Below are 24,517 nucleotides of genomic sequence, written 5' to 3' on the forward strand. Positions count from 1 at the left end.
CAGGGGAGCGTGGAGGTTACCTTCTTCCCTTTCCATGAAGGTATATATGATGCCCCAGGCAGGTGGACATGGCAAAGAGGATGCCAATAAGTGCAACAAATCCACTCTCTGGAACCCAATTGACTTTAACCCCATCACTCTGCCTTTTCCCAGCTCCTTTCAAGCTGGAACAGATCTGTTGTGCTTTAGACCTGCCCTTATCTGGGGTGAACATAACTTTGACATGCAGAATTTGTGTCTTCACACAACATAGGGTGTCTGATACCCGAAACTGGGGAGACCTCAGAGGTGAGCTCAGAGAGCTGTGGGGAACCAGGGGCTACTCTACTCCTCACCACCCCTAGGGAAGGATGTTGGGGAGGATCTCAAGTTTAGGATGGAGCTGGAAGGATGCCACCTGGGGAGATAAAGTGGGTCTTATAGAAACTGGGTGTGTCCTCTCCAGCAGAAAGTCTGTTAGGTCCCGGTGTCAGTCCTGGGCAGGTTTCTAGCATGGCTAGTGGGCTAGTTTTTCCAGACCAGGAATTCAGTTTCACTCTAGGACTATGGTAGCTTGGCTTCCCTTCCCTTTTGAGCTTAGCAGCTCCCTCCATGCCTGGAACTTTCCAGTTCCTCCCCCGAGCTAAGCCTTAAAGCTAGGAGGTCTCTCTTAGGGGTGGAAAGACTGGGATCAGTGACTCTGATTTTCTGATCCAATAGCCAGCAGGTGGCTACTGTGGCCAGCAGGTGGCGCTGAGCCCTCAATTCTCTGGATTCACCGTCACCAGCCATTTACCGCGGAGTGGGTGGAGGAAGGTTACTTTGAATGGGGTCCCAAGAAAGTTGCTGCTGAGCAGCTTCTCATTAAGGGAGTCTGGCCCCTCTCCTGGTCTTATGGACAGCCAAGCTGAGTCCCAGAAACCGGGCACTGTCTCCAGAACTCTGGGCTGACTCTGAGTAGCTTCTCCTTCCTTCTCTTCTAAACCACAAACTGGTTAACGTCGGGGGACTGTGTGGGTGCAGGATGGGGCAGCTTAGAGCTTGGACCAGCAGCAGCAACTTCCTGGCTCTTCAGCCCTGTCCCTGGAGTAGCCCGGGCCAAGCTCTCACTGATCCTGCTAAAGCCCACTGTAGACCCCAAACAGCAACAGTGATGCTGGCTTATTGTCCTATCATTCATTCATTCATTCATTCATTCATTCACTTAGCACTTACTCAGTGCCAGGCACAGTGCTGAATCAGATATAGTCCCTGACCTCAAGTAGTCACAGACTTGGGCATGTCACAATCTCTTTCATTCGTGAAAGGAAGAGTTGATTGATGTGGTAAACTTAATTACTGTCTAATTTAAAAATAAATTGCCACAGCCCCCCCAACCTTCAGCACCCACCACTCTGACTGGTCAGCAGTCATCCACATCAAGACAAGACCCTCCAAAAAGACAAAACAAAACAAAACAAAACCAAAAACAAAACCTTCCAGCAAAAAGATTACAACTCACTGAAGGCTCAGACGATCGGTAACACTTATTAGCAATAAAGTGTTTTTTAATTAAGGTACATACATTGTTTTTTTAGACATAATGCCATTGCACACTTAACAGACTACAGTATAGTGTAAACATAACTTTTATATGCGGCGAGAAACCCCAAAACATTGATTTGACTCTCTTTATCGCGGTATCTGTTCTGTTGTGGTGGTCTGGAACCAAACCTGCAATATCCCTGTACAGTAATGCATATGATGGGCCCACCTCTTCCCTGAGCACCCCACCTTCCAGCAAATCCCAGGAGTGGAGGTCAAGCCGAGGGCTCTAAGCCTGGTAGGTGCTCCAGAACTGAGATGGCCAGACAGGCTGGCAGGGCTGGGCGGGCTGAGGCAGAAAGCTCAAGTCTCTCTGAACTGGGTGCTAAGGGTCAACCTCAGGTCTTTTTTCTGGTCGCCTGGCTAGGATCTGCGGCACTTCTGGAAAGTGGGCGAGCAGCTGTCAGCCCTTGCCTTCCCTGTCCACCAGTGTGCCCCCTCCCTCCCCAGCAAGAACTGCCCAGCGTTTAGGGAGGTTTTATTGACAGCACAGAAGGCAGAATCCCCAGCAGGTGTATGTAGCTCTGCTCCAGGAGCCCTGTCTGGGGTCAAGCCCATAAGGACCAAAGGCCTCTTTGCATCAGAGGCCTCACTCACCCCCGGCAGCCCAAGCTTTCCAACATCTCCTTTTCTAGTGACCCAAAGACCCTTCACAGCCCCCTCTGGACAGATAGTGAGTGACAGTCACTGGTGGGGAGCCAGAGTTCAATCTGTATGTGGGCCCTTGACCTCTCTCCTCAGCCTTTTTCTGCTTGACATGCCAGTGTCTGTACCAATCCATCCCAGCCTCTTGGGGCAGAGACAGAATGGGAGCAGGCAGGCTCAGCAGCCCCTCCCCAGAGAAGCCTTGCTGTCAGGGCACAGGGCAGGGGCACAGGGGCCCATCTCCTCTTTCCTGTGCCTGACCAAGGTTCAGCAGAGCTGCGTGTCCTCACACCACTTCCTCCTGATCTGGGTCGGCCTCAGGGAGGGGAGTCTGATCAGTCTCAGCCTTCCCTGTCTGTGTCGGTTCCACACCTCTAATTCTCCAGCTGGAATACACTCCTTCATTGATTGCTCTCCCCAGCTGGCAGGGCCCACCCATTAGGCCATCTATTCTTCAGGGACCAAGAGTGGCTGGTCGTCTCTTGGGGTCACCAAAACAGAGCAGTAGGTTGCCAATCCGGGGACTGTTCCTCCCCTGCCCAGGCCTGCAGTCAGTTGATCATGGGGAGGCAGAACTGGCGGGAGACCCAACTTTAGGGTCCAACACTTCCCACAGCTTCCCCAGTCTGGGGACAGGGGTGGTGGTGGGGTGAGCCAGTCCCGAGCTGGGGAGGAGCAGAGACAAAAATAACCCAGCACAGGCTTCCTCTGAGGCCAGAAATAGAGTAGTGACAAGTGCCTTGTAACACCATGGGCTAACGGCAGGGGGGAGGCTGAGCTGAAGAGAGCCCAGCCTCACACCAGGACCTGGCCTGGCAAGGGGCCCACACCACGCCCACCCTACATACCATACACACGGCCTCTGTGCACACAAGCAGTGTGGGGGCCTGAGCGACCAGGGCTCAGGACAGGGAATCCGGAGAGATGCTGAACTTGGGTTTGGTCTTGGCCACAGCCACGCTGCGCTTGCGCAGGGGGCCACGGGAGGAGGCGAGGGTCAGGGCGTCCAGCAGACTGCGGTCCTCATCAAGCTGGCGGGCCGTGCAGAGCGGCGTGGGCACTTTGATGGTGTTGCCAAATTTGGAATAGTCCACGGAGTAGCGGCCATCCTCCTCGGCCACGATGGGTACAAAGCGCTGGCCCCAGAGGATCTCGTCGGCCAAGTAGGAGGTGCGGGCCTGGGTGGTGATGCCTGTGGTCTCCACCACACCTTCCAAAATAACAATGATCTCGAGGTCTTGGTGGTGGTGCAGGTCAGTGGGCGCCAGGTCATAGAGTGGGCTGTTGGCGTCAATGACGTGGTAGATGATGAGAGGAGCCACGAGGAAGATGCTGTTGCCCCCCACACCGTTCTCCATGGGGATGTCCACCTGGTGGAGGGGCACCACTTCGCCCTCGGGGCTGGTGGTCTTGCGCACCACCTGCATGTGGATGGTGGCACTGATGATCATGCTCTTGCGGAGGTCACCCACGCGCAGCATGAAGCAGAGGCGGCCGTGGCGCACTGCGATGACAGCGTGCTTGCTGAAGATGAGGGTCTCGGCCCGCCGATGGGCCTGGGCCGTCTTCATGAAGATGCAGCCCAGCATGATGGCATTGATCATGAGCCCCACGATGTTCTGCACAATGAGGATCAAGATGGCTAGCGGGCACTCCTCGGTCACCATGCGCCCGCCAAAACCAATGGTCACCTGGACCTCAATGGAGAAAAGGAAAGCAGAGGAAAAAGAGTGGATGCTGGTGACACAGGGCACAACGGTGCCCTCGTCAGGGGCCAGGTCACCGTGAGCGAAGGCAATGAGCCACCAGACCATGGCAAAGAGCAGCCAGCTGCACAGGAAGGACATGGTAAAGATAAGCAGCGTGTGTGGCCACTTGAGGTCCACCAGCGTGGTGAATACGTCCTGCAGGAATCGGCCCTGCTCTCGGATGTTCTTGTGGGCTACGTTGCAATTGCCGTTCTTAGACACGAAGCGGGCCCTCCGCTCTCGGGCTCGGTACCGGGGCTCCGCGGGGTCCTCTGCTAGCCGCGTCAGCACATACTCCTCAGGGATGATGCCTTTTCGGGACAGCATGGCTCCAGCAACCACCGGGGAGAGGCTTCCCCCATGGGGGGCGCTCCCCTGACCAAGCCTTGGGCCTCACGGTGGGGTTTCCTTCGCGGGGAGCCCTTCCACTGCGGGACCACCCTCAGTCTGTGCTGGCCTCACTTCTCAGATGCTGCCTCAACCAGACTCCTCCTCACCTCTGACTGGCCTCTGCCTCTTTAAACCAGCCTCACACCTGGGCCCGCCTGCCCACTGCCTAGTGGGCCTCCTACCCGGCCTGGGCCTGCTCCCCACCTCGCCTGAATCTCAGCTCAACTCTCTCCCACCGCGGACTTTCCCTGGGCCTCCCGCCGAGGCTCCTTCTCCCCACCTGGGTTTCCTTCTCAACCCACCTCCTCTACCTTTGAACTTAGCACCTCTGGATCTTCCCAACTCGCCAGACCTCACACAACCCCCACCGTTTCTCCCGCCTCACTCACTTCTGCTCCCGGGCCCCCTTCCAAGCTCCAGCTTCATATTCTGACGACCCTCCGTCTCGCGTCCAGGTATGCCCCCTTTTCTACCCCGCCCTCCGCAGCGCCCCCGCGGCCGGTCGGATCCCCCTCCAGCTCTGTCCTTTCTGTCTCCTTGGGATCCTACGCCCTCCAGAGTCACCACTCCACCCGACTCCACTCCAGATCCCCTCGCCCACAGCGCAACCTGGCCGGGCTCACTCACGGTCGCGGCCTCTCGGCTCCTCGCCGGCCCACGCAAGCCGGCGCCGCGCCCCCGCCCGGCGCTCTGCTCCGTCCTGCCCCGCCCGCTCGTCGCCGCAGCACCTGCTCCTGCTCCTCAAGCCGCAGCCGTGGCCTCCCCGCCCCCACTGCTGCCCGGGCTTCCCAGCGGGTCGTCCTTTCGTTCGTGCGTCCGTCCGCCTGTCTGTCCGCTGGTCCGCTGAGACCGACCTGTACTAGATGGGGGCAGAAGATTGAGGGCGGGGGCGCCGGAGGAATGGAGTGGGGGACCGGAGCCGCCAGGGGGAGCCCGACCTATTCCTGAGCTGGAGGAGGGGCGGGCACGGGCTCAAGCCCCGCCCCTTGTCATTCACACCCACCTCCACGCCCCGCCTTCCTGTTACAGATTCTGTGTGGCCGGGAGGGTTTGCCCAATCAGAGGGACAAAAAGAGGTTCCTCCTGCCCACGCGGGGACAGGGAGGGGCGCCGCGACCCGCCCTTTCAGTCTGAGGACTGCAGCCTCAGTTGGCTTGCCTTTCCTCCTCCAATTTCCCATTCTCAGGGGGGCCAGTATGCACCTCTCGTGCAGCACTGGGCTTTGCAGGTTCCCAGCGAGAGGAGGCTCTGAGGAGCTGCGTCACCAAACCGGTGACAATAAGAGGTTAGGTGGCCTGAGGATTCCTCAACTGACTGCTTCTTCTCTTTGGGGATGTTCTTAATCTCTTCTGAGTCGTAGATCTTTTGAGAATTTGATGAAAGCCATGGACTCCCTCCCCAGAAAATAATGGATCTTAACTAGCCACTGTCGGAACACAGATTCGCAAAAGCCCAGAAGGCTGGGTGGTTGCATCTTTTTAATCATTCCACAACTACGCCCCTGTATTTTAAAGAGAGTTTGAGCTACGGACACTTGCTTTACACCTCCTTACACCTGCCGCCTGGTCTCTTAAACCTTAGGTAATGGGAGGAACGTGGGTCTGAGGGGCTGTATTAGGGTTGGCTTGGGAACTGGGGGACTCGAGCTCTTGACCTGAACATGAGTGGTGCTTCTACTGCAGGCATCAGTCTAGGGTTGCCCTGTGGCTTGGGCCCCAGTTCTCAGCTGAGAGAGAAAACCTGCTGGGTCTCTGTTTTTGGGACAGTAATGGCCCCATCCCCCCTCTGAGGCTCCGATATTTATGTAGCGCTGACCCATGTGTGTTCATTTGTTGGAGTGGGAGCATGAGGCAGGGCCCCAAGATAGGGACAGTGGGGATATGGACCACAGTGGGGCACATGTGATTTTCATATTGAGTTTTCCTTTCTGTCTCATACTCATCTGTAGGCAGAGTCAACACTGTTACTCAGGGTAAGTGTGAGCTTGGACTGTATTAACAGAGATGTAGTCCCTAGAGTGGGGAGGGGAGAACAGGATGATCAGAGTGGGAGAGTTCAAGGAGATAGGGTTACACAGGAAAACTCTGAGGCAACTACATCCGTTCAGCCACTGGAAAAGGAGCCTTAGAGAGCCCCCTAGGGAATTTGGGCACTAGTGCAGAAACCCCAGGAGTCCAATGAGGGTGGACTAATAGTTTTATGTGACCCAAAGTATAGAACCAGTATAGACACTGAGGGGAACGGAGGCAGGCTGTGATTTCACATATGCAAGAGTCAGTTCTAATAACCAGAGATGACCCGTATCTTTGGAGTATCCAAGTCAAAGTTGGCAGGCCATCAGGGATACTATAGAGAGGTTTGGGCCAGAATGGCCTTGGGCATCTCTGTAAGACTTCAGTATGGACATTGCCCTATTCCTGCTACTTCCCTTCAATCCTGTGGGGTGTAGTGGGCACAAGGTGGGGGTGGGGTTAGGAATCTTCTCCTTTCCCAGGCCCTGCTCTTAGGCGGCCTTTCGGTAGAGAGGGTGGCCCCTAGAGACACCTTAGAGCTGGAAAGGCAAGGCCCTGCCTCACAGCGTGGCCCTGAGGCCTCAGCTATTACCTGCTCTGCCCTTCCTAGGAGGGTGGGCCCCTTACCCAAAGAGCTCAGCCTCCTGCCCTCCTCCATCCTTACCTCTTATAGTCAACTCCCCCAAATACTGAATTTGTCAGCTCCTTTCTCACTCAGAAACCTTCTCCACTTCCCTTTTGTTCATGGGCTTATCCCAGACTCCTTATCCTGGCATTTAAGGCCCTATGATCCTATGCCCTCACCCCCTGCCCCATGGGCCATTTTCTCTAACTCTGCCTGTCTCATTCCCACCTTTCTCATGCCCAAATCACATCTTGCCTCCCCTAGGCAGCCTACCAGGTCTTACAGAATTCTCACTTCCTGATTCCCTCTGGCTCTTGGAATATCCAAAAGGTCTGTGTTGGGCCTCTCTCCAGTGACTGGAGGGTTGTCCTTACATTGCCCTGATCCCATAGCAACCAAGAGGGACACAGTCCTAAGACTCCTGGTTCTGCACCCTAGAGCTGGGATAGCCACTACTGGAGTCAATGTGAAAATGATTAAAACATGATATAATTAAAACGTAAATGAGCACCTGCCATTTCTGGGCTCGGGGAGCTATGCATTCCTGCTTTATGATGCCGAAGGAATCTAAGGATATCTGTTGTTTTGATCTCCCCAGTGTCTGGGTCTCAGCATCTCCAGACACTACCTGGGTGACTTGTGGTATATGCATCGTGCTTCCCTCTGAAGGACCACCCTTCCTCCATTCTGAATGCCTCTCCGTGGGTGCCACAGATGGGGACATGTGATCTGGGCCTAGCCAGTCAGCGTAGCCCATCCCTCTGACCGCAGTGCTTGGGTAGAGGTAGGGGTATGACCTAACTTGGTCCATTGAAATTTGCTCCCAAGAATTTTGCTGGGACTCTTTTTCAGAGTGGTAGGGTATAAGCTGGAGGGGCAAGTGGCCATTTGTCATCATGGAGGGAGGGGAAGAAAGAACCCAGAAATGGAAACACATGCTTGTGGTCAGACAGCTAGATCCAGCCATGCCTGAAGTAGTACACCTCCAGGCCTTCTCCATCACATAGGGTAATAAATTCCAGTTTTTAGGTAAGCCCCTTTGAGTTGGGTTCCTGTCATTTGTCATGGAAGTGGTACTAATCCAGGGTACCTCACAATTTTAATCCAAGAAATATAGTGAGAAGGAAGGGGGCTATTTTGTCTAATGAGATAATCACAAAAAATGTGATAACCCTTGTTACAGACTGAATTGTGTCTGCCCCCCCATCTATTTGTTAGAGCCCTAAATTCCTGTTGATGTCTCCCAGCATGACAGTATTTGGAGATAGGGCCTGTAAAGGAGGTAATTAGGGCCTTAGGAGAAACCAAACCTATGACACCTTGATCTTGGACTTCCTGCCTCCAGATCTGTCAGAGGACATTTCTGTTTAAGTCTCTTCGGCCGCAATTTTGTTATGCCTGAGCAGACTACTGCTCATTTCACAGATAAGAAAATGCACTTCTGGCCACACTCACACAGCCTCATGTCCACCGGACCTACAGGCCACCCTGTCCCTGCCCACCAGACCTGAGGCCTCCAGTAGGAAACAATCAATCTCTTTATTTACAAGTGATTTACAGTTAGAAAGCCCCAGAGGGAGAAGGCGCGGGGGAGGCTGGGGCGTGGGGTGGCACTTGGGCTCCAGGGGCTCATTTGTCCGCACGGACAAAGGAGGCAAAGACGCTGTCCTTCCGGCTGAGCAGCTTCTCTGGCTTGTCGAACTCAAGGATGGCGCCACGTTTCAGGACAATCACCAGGTCTGCAGTCAGGATGGTGTGCACGCGGTGCTGGGTGGGGCAGGGGGTGCTGGTCAGGGTGGCGGGGTGGGGGGTGGTAAAGGGAGGGGCGGCTGAGGGTGTCCCTCCTGCAGTTCAGGGGAGGAGGCATGTAGATGGAATGTCCCATCTCTGTGGCCACTGCCCTTCCCTGGGGTGGCTGTGACCCCAAGCACTCTGTCCACTCATGATACCCTCTCCCCTTACCAAGTCTCAGCTCTGCTCTCACCTCTGGGCTTCAAGACTCAGAGATCACCTCACAGCCCAACCCCTACTACCTATAGAGTAGGTAGCCTAGCCTAGCTCCTGGGACCTTGGGGTAGGGGCGGGCCTTGGAACCTGGGGAAAGAGAGGGGGATCTGAGGGAAGTCCTCACCCACCCCATTTCCTGCGGTCCAGGTTCCCTGCAAGCCCTCCAGATTCTGCACCGTCACTTCAGGGGCCTCTCCTGATTACCAGGCCCAGGTGAGTGTGGTGGCTGCCCTCTGATGGCAGCCTCTATCGACCAGCCCTCTCTCTGGGTGTGGCCCTGCACCCCAGCAAGGGGCCCCTTACCGCAATGGTGACCACGGTGCGATCTGCGAAGGCCGTCATCACCACCTTCTGGAGGATGTTTTCCTGCCAGGAGGGAGCAATACTGGTTGGCTCATCTGCCTCGGGAATAGGGTTTGGCCTGGCTTTGGGGACGGGGGCCTACGGCTGCAGTCCATCTCCCATGGGCGATCAATCCTAGCCCACGCCTCCCTCCATTTGTCTGGTTCTTGTTTCCATAGGACCAACCAAGTTCTAGCATTCAGGGGCTGGGCTCAGGCTGTTGGGAGCTCAGCTCTGTGTGTGTGTGTGTGCTGTGCATGTGTCTGGCTGGGCTGTGTGGCAGGTGATGAGTGTGAAGTTTCTGTGAGTCTCTTGTGTGTTTGTGAGCTAGAAATGTGCCCCAGCCCTCTGCCTTTCAAGGTGCCCTTGATGTTAAAGATGACTTGAGTTTTGAGACCACTTTATGCAAATTTCACCCTAAGACCCCATGATATCTCCCTCCAAGACCCCACCCCACGGCTGTGCTCCTGACCGACCGTGGCCATGTCGATGGAGGCCGTGGCTTCGTCCATGATGAAGATGCTGGTCTTCCTCACAAAGGCCCGAGCCAGGCAGAACAGTTGCCTCTGGCCCTGGCTGAAATTCTCCCCGCCTTCCGTGATGATGGCATCTGAAAAAAACAGCCCCGGGGAGGCAGAGTGGGGCTGAGTTAGTCTGGTGCTGGGAGTTTAGTAAACACCATGGCTTAAGGGCATTAGGAAATGTATGTACAGGGCAAATATGCACGGGTGTGTCACGAGGCCGGGGGGTGTGTAGGGCGGCTGCACTCGACCTAATGACACAGGTGCCATCTGCAAGGATTACAGAGAAGAGCGCTCTCTGCAGGAGTGCGCGGCCGTGGCCCCGGATTGTTCGGAGAGGGGGCGTGTGCACTGAGTGTGTGGGTGCTGGAGCTGTGGGGTGGCGTGAGTCTCTGATGCCAAGGCTTGGCCGGCCCTCACTGCCGCGGGGGCTGTGGCAAATACATCAAGAGTCTGCTGTCCTCTGCAGGGGGTGGGGGCAGAGTCTTCCCTGTACCCTGGAGGAGTGACCCCTGCCTGGGATATCCCCTTTTGTCCTCTCCTTCCTTGGGGCAGAGCTGGGCAGGCTGGTGGCGGCCATGGGCAGGGCAGAATACACTGCCCTGAACTGATGGCTTCGGAGGGCCTTGCAAGCCGTGTCTCACAGTGACACCTGCTGTCACCCCTGCCCCCTCGCTCCAGTTTCCTCTGGAGAAGTTAGCCCCTGAACTGACCAGTCGTGTGGCCTGGGACAACTCAGGTGACTTCTCTGGCCTTCTGTAAGGTAAAAGGGCATACAGGATAGTGTCTGGGGTCCTGCCAGACCCTAGACCAAACCCTGGGCAAACCTCAGACACGGGCGTGAGTTTTCCCTCCTAGCCCTCCGATGTCCTCGAGTGCTGTCCTGTTACTCCCCGAGTAGTTACCCAGGCCTCCGGGCAGCGCCTTCACCACCTGCTTCAGCTGGGCGATCTCCAGCGCCTCCCACAGCGTGCTGTCAGAGCACTTCTTCTCCGGGTCCAGGTTAAATCTGGAGGGGGTCACAGAAAGCCCCCTTAGAGAGGGAAGCAGGGTGCTGGCTCATCCCCGGGGGCCGGCAGAGGTCAAGGCTGGGGAAGGGAGCAGTGAGTGAGAACTGATGGCTTCGGAGGGCCTGGCTAAAGGTAGGGGGGCAGCAAGCCAGGGAGCTGCCTCTACCAGCGCCCGCCTGGGGCTCACAGGAGAGAGAAAGGCCCAAGGGTGGAAGTGTGAGGGACCAGGCCAGCCCACGGTGCCCAGAGCCCGAGCAGGGCTGCCTGCCCTGAGACAGGTACCCAGCTGAGGGCTCTGGGCCTCGCCCACCAGCCCTCCTCGCACTCCAGCTCCCAGACGTCCGAGCCTGGGACGGCGTGGTGGACCGCAGGAGTGTTGGGGCTCACCGGATGGTGCCGCTGAAGAGGACGGGGTCCTGCAGGATGATGGAGAGGCGCGAGCGCAGGGTGTGCAGTGGTAGTTTGGCGATGTCGATGCCGTCGATGATGATGCGCCCTGTGCGGAGACAGTAACACAGGTGGGACATGAAGGAGTCAGGGGAGTGGGTGGTGCCAGGGGCAGGTTCAGCCTGGGAGCATAGGTCCCATGGAGGATGTGGTGGGGAGTGGAGAGGCAGTGATTGCTGGGCTTCCTGTGACATCTGACCATACACCAAGACTGGGGTCCTACCTGGTGGCTGCGGGCACACGTGGGGTGCCTGTCACACCACTCACCTTCGAACATGTCCACCATGCGGAAGAAGGCGAGAGAGAAGGAGGACTTCCCACTGCCTGTGCGGCCACAGATCCCAATCTGGAAAGAGGAGCAGGGACACGGTGAGTACCTGCTGGTGCTCACTCCGGGCTGTGCGGGCACCGGAGCTCACAGCCTCTCTTTGTCCTGCCTTTCTGACTAGCTTCTTTTTGGCTAGGGCTGGGTTCTGGCTTTGGGCTTGCTTTCTGGGTCCAGAGGGACCTCCCATGGGGACCCACAAGCAAGTGCAGGGCGAGATGTCCATTTCCCTGGGCTGGGTGTCAGACTTGCTGTGCCTGGTACGGGGCTGCAGGGGAGCTGGGGACAGTGGTGCAAAGTCTATGTGTGTGGGTAAGGGACGGGGGGCCCGGGAGTGGCTCATTGGGGTTTACAGGGGTGTATCTGTGTGCCATGCCTTAAACTGAGGTCATCTCTGACCCCATGGCTTCCCGGCCCACGGTACCAAAGGAAAAGACAATAAGGAACCAGTACAAAGACAGAAATGATGACCCAGAAGGACGAGAGAGGTAGGGGACAGATGGGAAGGGCCAGAGGCAGGGAGAGAGGGAGATCTAAAGGTCAGGGAGAGTGAAATCGACAGCCACAGACAAAGACAGAGGGACAGAGACAAAGAGACAGAAGGAAGGGAGCCCTGTCAGAGCAGGGGTGGGGCGTGAGGAGGCAATCCATCAGAGAGTTGGGTCAGAGTGCCAGGCCACGGCTCCCTCCGCAGGACAAGCGAGGGGCCTCACTGTCTGTCCTGAAGACTTGCTCTGAAGGTCAGGGGCAGTGCCCGGGGAGAGCAGCCAGGGGAATCTGGGGTGTCCGTCTCCTGGGTGGGTGAGTGAGGGCAGCGGAAGGAGCACGGAAGAGGGAATGGGGGAGAGGTGGTCCGACCCTTGTCAGTGTGAGGGACCCACGGGCTGACTGGGGGGGCCGCCCCGCCCTCCGCCCTGCAGCCCACTGACCTTCTGTCCCGGGGAGATGAGGGCGTTGACGTGCTTCAGCACCGGCTTCAGGGAGCTGTCGTAGCGCACGCTGAGGTTCTGGATCTGGATCTTCCCTTGGTCGGGCCAGTTCTTCGGGATGAGGGAGGGCGCTGGGGGCCAGACCGGGGCTCAGCCAGCAGATTCAGGCGGCAGCCGGTATCCAGGAGGGCCCCCCTCCCCCTGACGCGCCCCTCGTCTGGGCCTCTCACCCAGCAGCCCCTCGTAGCTCTCCGCTTCTGTTTTCAGGAGCCCGTGGATGCGCTTCACGGCCCCCAGCTGGATCTCCATGTCTGCCAGGTTCCTCACCATCCAGTTGAGGTAGTTGGAGACCTGCGGGGAGTCAGCGAGCGCTTGGCCCAACCCCGGCCACCAGGATGGCTCTTCTGTGTGGGCCGGGGGCCCTCAGTGTCTTCTGCTGGCTCTTCAGGGGTCTCCCTTGGAGGCCCAGGGGGTTACAATGAACATGGATCCTGACTCACTACCCGTCTGGGGCCCTGGCCCCGGGTTAACCCTCCTACCCACAGGGTCCTGCCTGCATCAGACTCACAGGAGCTTGGGGTAGGGCCTGGAGGGCGTCTCTGAGATTCCCCGAGTGCCGACATCTGAGCCCTCCGCTATCCCGGTCCGCTGCTGCTACTCACCATTAGGGCATAGGTAAGGCCCAGGCCCACCAGGCCAGCCGAGAGCTCCCTGTGCAGGGAGTTGGAGATGGAGGTCACGGCTGCGATGAGGACCACACAGGCACCGATGTACTCCTGTGGAGGGAGGCGACCCGGTGTGGGCCCTCAGGGGTCGAAGCCACAGGAGCCCCCCAATGCACCTCACTCCCTTCAGGGAGGGGAGAAACTCAGCAGAGACTCTACCCCAGCCCAGCAACACACCTACATGTCATCAGACATGCAGGAAGCCTTGAAGGCCGGAGCCCCAGGAGACAACGTGTGCACACGTTTCTGGGGCCCACCCCCAGCCATCTGCGCAGGCCTGACCAGGCAGCCTCCCCAGCTGGCCCACACAGGTCTTACGGCCCGCTTCAGACACACACTCGTCACAGTGGCACACACAGCTCTTCTTGCTACTGGTGCACACCTCAGGTGCACAAGCGGCTGGGTGGGGATGGGGAAGAGGAGGCTCTTGTCAGACACAGGGAGGGAAGCCGGGGCTGGGAGCACAGGAGGACTTGGTGCCTGCCGTGTATGCACACACGAGCTGCGATCCCACACTCTCTTCCTGCCCTCTCGTCCGTGTTTGGCCCTTGCTCTGACTCCACACCCCTATCAGAAGCCCTTGTCTCGGCGCCCGGGGTGGGGGGTGGGTGGACTTGCCATGCGGACTTCTAGCCATCTGTTAGCAGCCGTGAGGAAGAGGGAGGCGATGTTATTGGAGTCCGTATATTCCAAGAGCTTCTGCTGGAACTTAGCCTCATACCTGGGGGGAGGATGGGGAGGGTCTGAAGGTCACATGGCCCCCAGGCCTCTCTTTACTTACAGAGAAGCAGCCAGGAAACATGCCGTGTCTGACGATCTGTAGTCCATTCCCCTCCGGTCGGCCCTCCCAGGACCCTGCTGCTTGATTCAGACTTGTCCAGACTCCCACCTACTTTAAACTCCTGCTTTCAGCCCAAGACCCATTCTTCTCCCTAAGGTCTCGCTATTACAGTAAAACACCTTCTGACCACCTACACGACCAGGCCAGAAACCGAGGAATCATCTGGATTCACAACCAATCCCTCTACAAGACTTCTCACTTCTGCCTCCAAAGTAGGCCTTGCTTCTGCCTGCCTCTCTCCTGCTTGCTGTGCACCACAAACTCACCGGGCCTACTGCGTCAGCTTCCCCGTAGGTCTACCTGTGGTCTCCCCTGCTCTGCTGACAGCAGCCTGCATGATCTTTATAAATCATAAATTACATCCCATCTCTCTCCTGCTTAGAATATCAATGGCTCCGAGGCCAAAGAGCCAGCTCCTTGCCGGGAGCTTGTGGGAGCTCCCTCCATGCCACAAATCCGCTTGCTCACTGCTTTGCAGCCACAGAAATTACAATAATTTATTATTTGCCCTTTCTCAGTTTCGTCACAATACCAAGATCTTTCTCACCCCCGGGCCTTTCCCGCGCTGTCCCCTTGGCCTGGAATGCTTTCTCCTCCGCTCTGCACAAGGCTGACTCCTCTCAGCCTTCAGGCTTTACCTCAAATGACATCTCCCCAGGGTGGCCTTTCCCGGACTGTTGTTCTCCCTTTCTGCAACCTGTTTGTTTCATGACCTCTGTTCATGTGTTCATTTCTCTAGCTGCTCATCTCCCTCACGAGACTGTAAACTTATGGGAATGGAACCCACGGCTGTTTCGTTCACAGGGCATCCCTAGCACCTGGCACTGTCAATAAATACTTGCTGAATGAACAGATGGAACCTTCCTTGACCCTCTAAGGTAGATGGGATCTCTCTGTACAAGGAAGGAACTCTGGAGGCTTCTTTCCTTCGCTTGTGCCCTTATCACGTTCTGCTTGCGTTACTTTGAGTGGACTTGGTTTTTCTCTCTCCGTAGCCTGGGCTCCTGGCCTCACTCTCCCTGGCCAGCCCCTCACCGCAGGCTGGCTTAGGCCGGGCCTAGAGGAGGTGGCAGAGAGCGCTTGTTTCATGATGAGTGAAGGAACAAATCGAAGCCAAAGCTGTCTTAGCACTGGCCTTAGGGAAACAACGGGGGATGCGGAGGGCTCAAGACAAGTCGAACCGTGCATTTGCTTTTCACTCTTGCAAGGCGTTTGCTCTGCTTTGATTACTTCTGGGTGGAGGGGCTGTGCCTGACCCAGGTGTCTGAGGACAGCCCAGTGACTCTCTGAGGTGCGAGAGTGTGTACGATCGCACAGCCACGGTGGTGTGATGTGGCTGAGGCGAGTATAGAGCCCTATGTGAAGGCTGTGAATGAGCCCGTGAGAAGCTGTCTGCCTGCGTGTGCACGTGTGTGTGGCGGGCAAGCCTGAGGGATGGGTGTGTGTGAAGGTGTGTAGGAGGTGTGGCTCTGGGGATAGGTGTGTGATGGTGTGAGGAACGTGGAGCCTCCCAGCGTAGGGCCATGCAGACTTTGGATTCTTAGCCTTCTTACTTAAGGGCTGTGTGTCGGGACCAAGACTCAGTTTCCTCATTAGTAAAATGGGGACAATAATTGTTCCCACCTGGGCTGAAATAGCCTCTGAGCCCAACACTGAGTCGGGGGCTGAGGTACCCTGGAAACTTTTCTGGGAAAAGACAGGGCTTGCTAGAGAAGCCAGAAGGTCCCAGAGGCCTGGGTTCCAGGCCTAGCACTGGCTCTGACCATGTGTGTGACCTCAGGTTGGTGACTCAGGCTTGTCTGTTGAGCATGGCTGCTCGAAGCCATGTCAGGGGGCTTCTGTGAGCATTCAGTGCGATAACACACACAGAGCCCTTAGCACAGTGCCTGGCATGTGTTAGGCAAACAATCAGTGAATGCTACTCAGCTCTCAACAGGGCAGGCTGCTGGGCAAAAGCCAATGAATTAAACACACACAGGGAGGACCAAAACCTCCTTCATACACATGTAAAGATCTCCCAGTGTGTCAGTGTAGAGGGCATGGGAGGCCTCACCGGGCAGCGGCTCCCCTGACTGACCACAGGGAATGGGAGGTGGCATCCTCTCAGATCCTACGGAGAGGGTCTGGCCCTCTGGAGGAGAGGCACAATCCCTCTGCCCCAGGCCCAGCCCGAAGGCTGCCGGGACAGCCTGCATAAGAGCAACAGTACTAAGGCTGAGTAGAGGCCAGGCCTGGGAGTGGCCCCGAGAGTCAAAGGACCTGGGAAGTGCAGGCTTGAGACAGGTAGGGGGCTCGGAGGAGACCTGAGCGTCATGCCAGGTTCCAAGGGGCTTCTGTGCGGAAGGCAGCATAGGCCCATCTAGGGAGCAGAGCCAAGGCCAGGGCAGGACTCTGTGTCACTTTGCTTTACTCAGACAAGACCCCTAAGAGGACATTTCACTGGCACAGATGGCCCAGGGAGTGAATGGGGCCACAAGTGCTGCACTGGGGGCCTGGGCACCTCTCCTAGAGCTTTGGGGCTTGGAGGGAGGAGACACAAGCCTCCTGGAATTCTCTTGGCCGGTCTTTGAGCCCTAGGGTTACTCCTGGACATGGGACTTGGTGTCGCATGCTTACTGTCACACCCTACACAGCTGTGTCATCCTAAAAATAATCTGGAATCACTCTCTGAGTGAGGCATAAAGACCAGAGTCCAAGTATCTGGGGCAGGGGTCTCTGGACTGTTTTTTGAGATGCTTAAATACATCAGATGGAGGCTGGGGCAGGGAGCAATGGCCCGTCTACTCCTCAGGTGACCTCAGATTCTCCTGTCCAGCCCAATGTCATGATCAAGGGCATTGAAGTTTTGTGGGGGGAATTCCCCCAGCTCGGTGAACTTTTCTTTACCCTTTGATGCTGGCTCCAACAACATCTCCTCCATGAAGCCTTGGGTGAGTGCCTCCCTTCTATGATCCCATAGTCTGCACTCCCCTTTCTCTCTGACTACCTGTCATGTGGATTTCTCCTGACCGGCTCAGAGCTGGGATTATAAATGCCTCCAGGACAAGGGCTCATCTGACTCATCTCTATCTTTTTAGTACCTGGCTTGGGTTTTAGCTCAGTACCTGTTTACAGAATGAATGGACAGATTCAAGTCCAGGCTTTAGAGGACCTTACACAGGAGGGGCTGTGCAGTCCCTCTGAGCCTCAGCTTCTTTACTTTGGAAATGGGAATAACCATATTGACTGTCTTGGATTGCAGTGCAGAATGAATGAGACTGGCATGTTAATTACAGTGTCCAAGTCACTGGCAGTACCAGATGGCCTCAGGGCTGGCTCGCATGATGGAAAACCCTTTCAAGTGTGGATATGTGAGCAATACTTTCAGCTTTGTTTCTTTTTATGTCCTGCCTTAGTTCACAGAGGCTCTGGACTTGGCTGCAGGGCTGAGATTTTCCTCTCTGGGTCCAAAAGTGGAGCCCACCGGACCTGACCCACTGGGGGACATTGTTGAGGCTGCGGGGCCTGAAGAGGGGTTGGGAGACACGTGTTCCAGGCCTTCCTAAGCCAAACCCTGACACCCAAATCACATGACCATGGCCCCTGCCCCACCCCACCCACCCCACCCACCCCCACCTTGGGGTAAATCTGGTACCTGAAGGCCCGGATGGTGGTGAGTCCTTCCACGGTTTCAGCAAAGTGGGAGAGCAGGGGGAGCTGCGTGGTGTCATCCAGCTGCTGCAGGTCCCTGTGCAGGGAGCAGAGCAGAACGGTCAGGAGGGGGATACAGGACTCAGCCCAGATCTGAATCCCAGCTCCCCCTGCCCAACCACTGTGTGAGCAAATGGCTTCATCTATCCAGGTCTCAGCATCTCCCCTGTAGAGAGAGGGAAGCCAGCGGTACCACCCCAGCAAAATGCTCAAACAGCATGCCAGGGCAGGCGCTGTGACTGCGGGCACCGTTTGCCTCCCATGTGTGTCTGTCCCTCACTCTGCAGTAAGGCAGGGCAGGCATGGTGGGTTCTCTCTCACGGGGGGTGGGGTGGGGCGGCAGGGAGCAACCTGAACCTTGAGACGCTAGCGAAAGGAGCTGAAAGACCTAACGCAAAGCTTCCAGCCCCTTCCGGCTAACCACAATCAGTTCAGGCACATCACGGGCCGGTATCTACAAGGGGAAATGCCAGAGGTTTCCACGGCAACAAGGTTGCCCCCTAGTCCCCACAGCTGCTCCTTGACAAGCACATCAGTGCCAGGGAGATCAGGCTGGGATGCGGGAGTAAGCATTCCTGAACAGACTGTCCCCAGGGCAGAGTGGATGCCTGGGGCACAGGGTGGTTTCTCTGGCAGAAGGAATGAACTTTGTAAAACAGCTTGTACAGTGCTTACAAAGCCACAGTGATCTGTGAACACTGATGGGCTCCTTCTGGGTGCTATACTATCCAGCATACAAATTGTGATCCACATGGGCAATGTAACTGTGGTCAAAATGTATCTAAATTTAATTGTTTGTATTGATAATCGGCATTTTGGCTCCAGTTACTAATCAACTATGTACACTTGGAAAAGGTACTTAAGCTTTTGATTATAACCTGCGGTAAGAAATGCATTTCATACTCCGAATCAGTGCACACACACACACACACACACACACACACACACACACTCCTACACAACCCAAACAAAGGTTTCATGAAGCAAAACTTACTGATATTCTGTGCACACAGTCCGACATGCTCTGTCCAATTTCATTTGTTACAAATGCTGGCTGTGATCTATGATACTGATTTCATGACCCCCTGATAGGTTGCACCTGGCAGTTTGATAAGCGCTGGTCTAGAAATTCTTTCAGATTCTCCTGACAATCATTTGGACCTATGAGTTTAACAGAATCACTCCCAGAAAGAACTTCTGGAGACTGTTCTTAGAAAATTTTGAGTAGGAAAGGAGCCTGTGTGAGTTGAAGGCTCTTGAGGGCAAATGTGATCACTGTGAAAGGCTCTCTCGAGTCAAGGCTCCCAGGCACACTCTGGCCACCGTGGGCTGGGAGGTACCTCGGCCCGGCAGGTACTGTTGCCATAACACCCCTGTCATCAGGTGCCCTCGATTTCATGCATCAGCAACCAGCCTGGTCACTGGACTCCTACAACCCTCCTGAGAAGGATTTTGGCAAAAATGAATGAAAAATAAAGGGCATAAAGATGTGTATACATCCTGACCTAGCAATTCCACTCCTGACCGTACCTCCTAAGGAAATAGTTTTGATATTAATGGCAGTGTGTGTGTGTGTGTGCGCGCGCGCGCGTGTGTATATGCGTGAGCGCGTGCGCACACGCGCTCTGACAGATGGTTACATCAGGCTGGTGGAAGATGAATCTCTCTCTTTCCTTCATTTCTATGTTGCTTTCCAGGGGGAGCACAACTCTACTACTGTCTGATGATTACTCTAGTAAGAGTACCCAACTGCCCATCGCAGAGCACCTCCCGTCCCCACTCCCCTGAGGCTGGCAAAGGCTGCCATCACCTGGACGCCACCCGGAAGTACTTCTGGATGAAGTAGCACACCACGGCCAGGGGCAAGAGGGCCACAAGGAACACAGGCGTGACGTAGGAGATGACAGCCAGGGCTGAGACGCAGAGCAGGGTGGAGCGGCTCAGGCACTCCAGCGTGGATGGGATGTGCTGTCGGAGGGGAAGGTGAGAGAGGGAGGTGCGTTGTGGTGTTTTTCTTCAGTGTGTTACCTGCCGCCATGTTTTGCTCTTTCGCAGGCACATGTCTCATCTCTCCAACTACACTGTAGGCTCCCTGAGAGCAGAGATTAGGACTTTGTTTCCTCACCATCTAGTACGATGATAAACCAAAAACACAAGCTGAATCAAAAGGAATATTCCCCACAGAAGCAGTCACCTTGGTTCAGACTACACTGGAACCTTACTGATGTGAGCCAGGGGGTACTGGATGGAAGCCAAAGCTGTGGTTTCCCTCAGTCTTATCACGACAGCTTCACAGGGGCAGCCCCAGGCCCTCAGGCAGCCTTGTAATCAGATTGGAACCCACTGGGTTGGTCTCACAGGGCTCTGAGCACCAGATCTGGGGAAGCCAGCCCCAAAGAAGAGACGTGTGGGGGCTGGCCTCTCTCTGAACTGGGGAAATGGGTCACAGTCTTGTGTACCTGGTCGATGGTGTTACAGTCAGCTGAAAATCTATTCAGGATGCTTCCAAGAGGCGTGGTCTCAAAAAACCTAAGAGGCAACCAGAAGAAGTTAGTCATCCGTTTATTGATTTCCTTCCTGTTTATTGAATGAGGGTAGTTATTTCTTTCATTTTAGTGTCTCTGGGGTCATTTCTGGGTCTGGCTTCCTGGGGCGGCTCCCTTTGCAAGTCTGTCAATACCTGTCTGGCCTGTGTCCCTGAGAATTCCTCCAGCTGCCCAAGGGGTGCCGCCGCTCACTAACTTCTCTGGCTCTCAAGCCCCTGTATGACCACGGCCCCCTTCCTCAGCTGCTTGCTCAGCCTACCTCGCTCAGCAGCTGCGCTGGGGACATCGAGTCTTCTCCAGAGGGATGATCTGCCAGGGTGAACCGGGCCCTGGGGACAGCCTGTCATCTGGCTGACCCTGCGAGGCTACTCTGGTTGTCATCACTCTGACCATGACCCAGAACGGCCCCACCCCTAACCAGAGGATTTCAGAAGCTCTGATCTGGGACAAGTAGAGGGTGACTAAACGTTGGGGTCATTTCTGTGGGCCACAGAAAGCTCATGAGACTGAAAAGTAAAAAGTGTCATCAGATGGTGAGGCCTGGCATTGACAAGGGGCCAAATAACCTGTTTGCCTATCGTGCTTTAAAACCAAGTCAGCCGGTCGATTGGGCAGGGACCACCTTAGAACTGTTTCACATCAAGCGGCCTTTGGGATTTTTATCCATCCCATTGCAGGAGAGGAAAACATGTCCCTATGCCCCCAGTGTAGGAACCTGCAGGCTGGCTGAGGGAGGAGGGGGAGAGCTGAATCTGTGGGTGGCGACGGGCAGATGGTACCTGCCCGGGGAAGGGAAACTTACATGATGCGGAGCCTGCAGACGCTCACTCTGCTGAAAGGCTGTCGTGACAGTTAGATGAGCGTGTGTGGCTGAGGAAATGCTGGTTTTCCTTGCCTTCTGCCCCAAGGAGGGCACTTTCACACACACTGTCTCCTTGAACCCCACCCCCTCCAGCCTGTGACCGAGGTTGCATATGTCCACTTTACAGACGGGAAAACTGAGGCCCAGAGACCAGTGACTTGCCCACAGCCCAGCATGGCTCAGGAGAGGGTACCTCATGGGAGCCAGGATGATCCGGTTCAGCAGGCTGCGGTGCAAACTTTTGGCCACCTTTAGCCCCGTCCACTCTACTGTGACAGACGTGACAAGGCACAACACGATGCCCAAGCTGCAGAGCACGGTGAACACTATGGCGTAGACCGTCTGGTCAAGGGTGCACTCCTGGGCCGGGCAGAGAATGAGGCAGGGTCCTGGGGGTGTCCGTGGCTCAGCCCTTTCCCCCCGCTGGCCCCAGCCCTAGGGTAGCTGGCCACACCTGGCTGAGCGAGCAGTTCCCGGCTACAGGGCTCAGGGTCAGGGCGCTGTCGGTCCACTTGGCCAGCCAGTAATCAATGGCCACCAAGACCATGTGCTTGAGCAGCTGGGAGAAGACGAGCAGAGACAGGAGCAGGACGCCGGCGGATGACAAATACTTGGCACAGGCTCGCCACGGGATCTTGGCCCGCTGGTGCAGCACCGAAGACAGGTTGTCCTCCTCCTCGCTCTCAGCTCCCTCCTCTGCAGGCCACAAGAACCCACTCTGTAACTTCCCATTTTGCGTCCCTCTGAGGGCAAAACTGGGGCATGTTATCCCCACTTACAGATGGGAAAAACCGAGGCACACAGAAGGGAAGGGATTTAGTGGAAGTCACGCTATCTCACCACCCCCAGAATACTGAACCTTTGTCTCCCCATGGTCCATCAAACCTCAGGCCATGATCTCACTGCTAGTCCCACTGTGTACCTTCCTCCTCTTCCTCATCCTGCAGGAGGCCATCCCTTGAGGACATGGCTCGGGGCAGGCCCTGAGATGGCTCTGTGGCTTTTCTCTCCATGACAGTCTCCTGAAAGACAGAGGGAACCTGGTCAATGTCCTCAGAATGTGCAGAGGGAAAAAGGGAAAGTGGAGGGCAGCCACCCCTGGCAATGACCAGTGTCATGTTTCCAGGGTGCCCCCACCTGTGGGAAGGTCCAGATAGACACAAGTTTTTCTTGCCAGAATTTACTCCTCCCCATTTATCTGCTAACAATATCCCAAATGTTCTTGTGGGAGACCATCTCTCCCATATTCTTTACTCCTGTGACTCAGGTGGACTGATCATTCTCCCTGGCTCTGGGGCTGAGGACGAGACCCAGGGCTGGCCTATCTCACATTCTTCATCCCTGGACACAGTGATTTAGTCAAGGTGGGCACAGGACCAAAGTGGACAAAGGAGAGTTAGCCTGAGGATTTCTGACGTACTGTTGTGACAGAGGTACTCTTGCAAAGGGAGGTGTTGAGTTGGGAGAATGTAAGCCCGAGGCTGCTGACAGCTCTCTCGCCACCACGAGAATGAGGATGGTCTGAGGGGAGCAGAGCCAAGGAAGGAAAGAAACAGGTTTCTGATAACTACCTGGATCCAGCTGTACCTGAAGCTGATCCTTTTTCCTTTCATGAGCCAGAAAGTCTTTACCTCTCTCCTTTTCTGCTTTGCCAGTTTGAATTGATTCCCTGGAATTTTATAACTGAATGGTTTCTGACTATTTCAGGATAAGGGGAAAGCATCCACCTGAGTCTGCCCTGAGTAGCTAGAATAAGTACCAGCCCTCCTCTGGTAGGAGGGAGTTCACGTTCAGCTCTCACATCTGTCCTTTGAGGGGTTCCCTAGGGCAATGAGGGCAGGAAGGCCTTTATGTGTTCAGGTTCTAACAGAAACTTCTCCTCGGAGGGAGGCTGCTCTGCCCTTAGGACATACTCACCTTCTCCAGCTCTTGGTCCTGCCGGTTCATGAGGGTCTTCCAGTGCTCAAAGAGCTGGCACTCAGACCTCTGGAAATCCTTGAGTGTGCCCTCCCTCTGGATGGTGCCGTCCTTCATGGCAATGATCTGGAAAGGCAGAAACAGATCCAGCCCTGGGGCTGAACGGGAAGGGGGAGTGGCGGTCACACCCCACCTCACCAGGGAGTCTGAGAGGGACCCATACTCATCCTCTCCCCCACCATGACTGGCTGCTGGCTTTCCCACTGTGGTCCTCACCGACACACTCCCAGGGTCTAGAGGTTGGTGCTTCTGGGAGATAATTCTCAGTGGCTGTCCCAGGATTGCTAAGAGGGTTTGCAGAGCAAATTGGTGGCTCTTGGTCAAGCCATCTGATTCCTTGCTAGGATCCCACCAGGGGCAGCTGTTTTTACACACTCAATAGCTAATTGCATGCTACCTCTAGCACTTCCTGACTGCATGTCTGGTAGGTTCCACCAGTGGATGACAAAGTACCTATTGGTCTAAGGGTGTGTGGCCATACCTCTTCGAAATCATAAAACTGATTTTATTTGAAACACTCAATGTTTCCCATTCATAGACACTCGTCATTAATTCAGAGACCCTCCCCTAGACACTCGTCATCAATTCAGAGACCCTCCCCAGCTCCTATATCTCCCCCAACCACCAACCCAGCTGCTTCTGGGGTATGAGGTGCGATGCTGGGCGTCTTGCTGTCTGACATGTCAAGGAACCCATGTCAAGGAACCAGTCATGCCTTTGTCTGCCTTCTTTGGACTAAAGATTGTTCTGAACTGCCTTGCCAAGGTCACTATGGAAACTCAGTTACAGACCTTCTGCACCTGTTATAATAGTTTTAAAAAGTAGAAGGAAGATGTAGGCCCATTTAGCATGAGCTTAAAGATCAGTTTTCAGGAGCAAATTTATACAGAAGTCTTGCATGGCCCAGATTTTAAATTCACATGATTTCAATCTCAAAGTTTAAATGCTTTCCAAGTAGGGGCACTTGGGTGGCTCAGTGGGTTAAGCCTCTGCCTTTGGCTCAGATCATGATCCCAGGGTCCTGGGATCGAGTCCCGCATCGGGCTCTCTGCTCAGCAGGGAGCCTACTTCCCCTTCTCTCTCTGCCTGCTGCTCTGCCTACTTGTGATCTCTCTCTGTGTCAAATAAATAAATAATCTTTAAATGTTTGCCAATTAATTGAGAAGTAACTGTTGTCTACATATTGAGGAGTACAGGAATTTGGTTAAGGTGGGGTTTCACAAAATTGCATTCTATTGATAACACTGAAGTTTCCACTACGACTTGCATTATTTGTTTCCATATTTTCCACCTGATCTTGACTTAAATGCCT

The 24,517-nt window shown here is 55.4% G+C and overlaps 2 protein-coding genes across 9 annotated transcripts in view; both read right to left on the reverse strand.

The window, feature by feature from the left end:
• Positions 1–2,361: 2,361 nt before the first annotated feature.
• Positions 2,362–5,055, reverse strand: KCNJ11 (potassium inwardly rectifying channel subfamily J member 11). The gene is made up of 2 exons (XM_032358960.1): positions 4,974–5,055; positions 2,362–4,267 (listed from the first exon to the last, which is right to left on the reverse strand). Exon 2 carries the CDS (start codon positions 4,053–4,055, stop codon positions 3,111–3,113), a length of 945 nt encoding a protein of 314 aa, XP_032214851.1. The 5' UTR covers positions 4,056–4,267; positions 4,974–5,055; the 3' UTR covers positions 2,362–3,110.
• Positions 5,056–8,508: 3,453 nt separating this feature from the next.
• The window catches only part of ABCC8 (ATP binding cassette subfamily C member 8), a 73,589-nt gene continuing 57,580 nt past the window's right edge, over positions 8,509–24,517 (reverse strand). For 7 of the 8 annotated variants that reach the window (XM_032358185.1, XM_032358190.1, XM_032358189.1 and 4 more), the window contains 17 exons: positions 23,146–23,271; positions 22,151–22,250; positions 21,683–21,924; positions 21,422–21,588; positions 20,280–20,349; positions 19,631–19,788; positions 17,765–17,857; positions 13,908–14,010; positions 13,227–13,340; positions 12,795–12,915; positions 12,565–12,695; positions 11,578–11,656; positions 11,251–11,359; positions 10,759–10,862; positions 9,809–9,942; positions 9,294–9,356; positions 8,613–8,750 (listed from right to left, as the gene is read on the reverse strand). In XM_032358185.1, coding sequence (XP_032214076.1) covers positions 8,613–8,750; positions 9,294–9,356; positions 9,809–9,942; positions 10,759–10,862; positions 11,251–11,359; positions 11,578–11,656; positions 12,565–12,695; positions 12,795–12,915; positions 13,227–13,340; positions 13,908–14,010; positions 17,765–17,857; positions 19,631–19,788; positions 20,280–20,349; positions 21,422–21,588; positions 21,683–21,924; positions 22,151–22,250; positions 23,146–23,271 — 2,052 coding nt within the window. Of the gene's footprint in view, positions 8,751–9,293; positions 9,357–9,808; positions 9,943–10,758; positions 10,863–11,250; positions 11,360–11,577; positions 11,657–12,564; positions 12,696–12,794; positions 12,916–13,226; positions 13,341–13,907; positions 14,011–17,764; positions 17,858–19,630; positions 19,789–20,279; positions 20,350–21,421; positions 21,589–21,682; positions 21,925–22,150; positions 22,251–23,145; positions 23,272–24,517 lie in introns of all 8 variants that reach the window. The other variant, XM_032358183.1, reaches the window with a different exon arrangement.

Source organism: Mustela erminea, chromosome 9 (genome assembly GCF_009829155.1).
Source record: "Mustela erminea isolate mMusErm1 chromosome 9, mMusErm1.Pri, whole genome shotgun sequence".
Classification (NCBI taxonomy): Eukaryota; Metazoa; Chordata; class Mammalia; order Carnivora; family Mustelidae; genus Mustela; species Mustela erminea.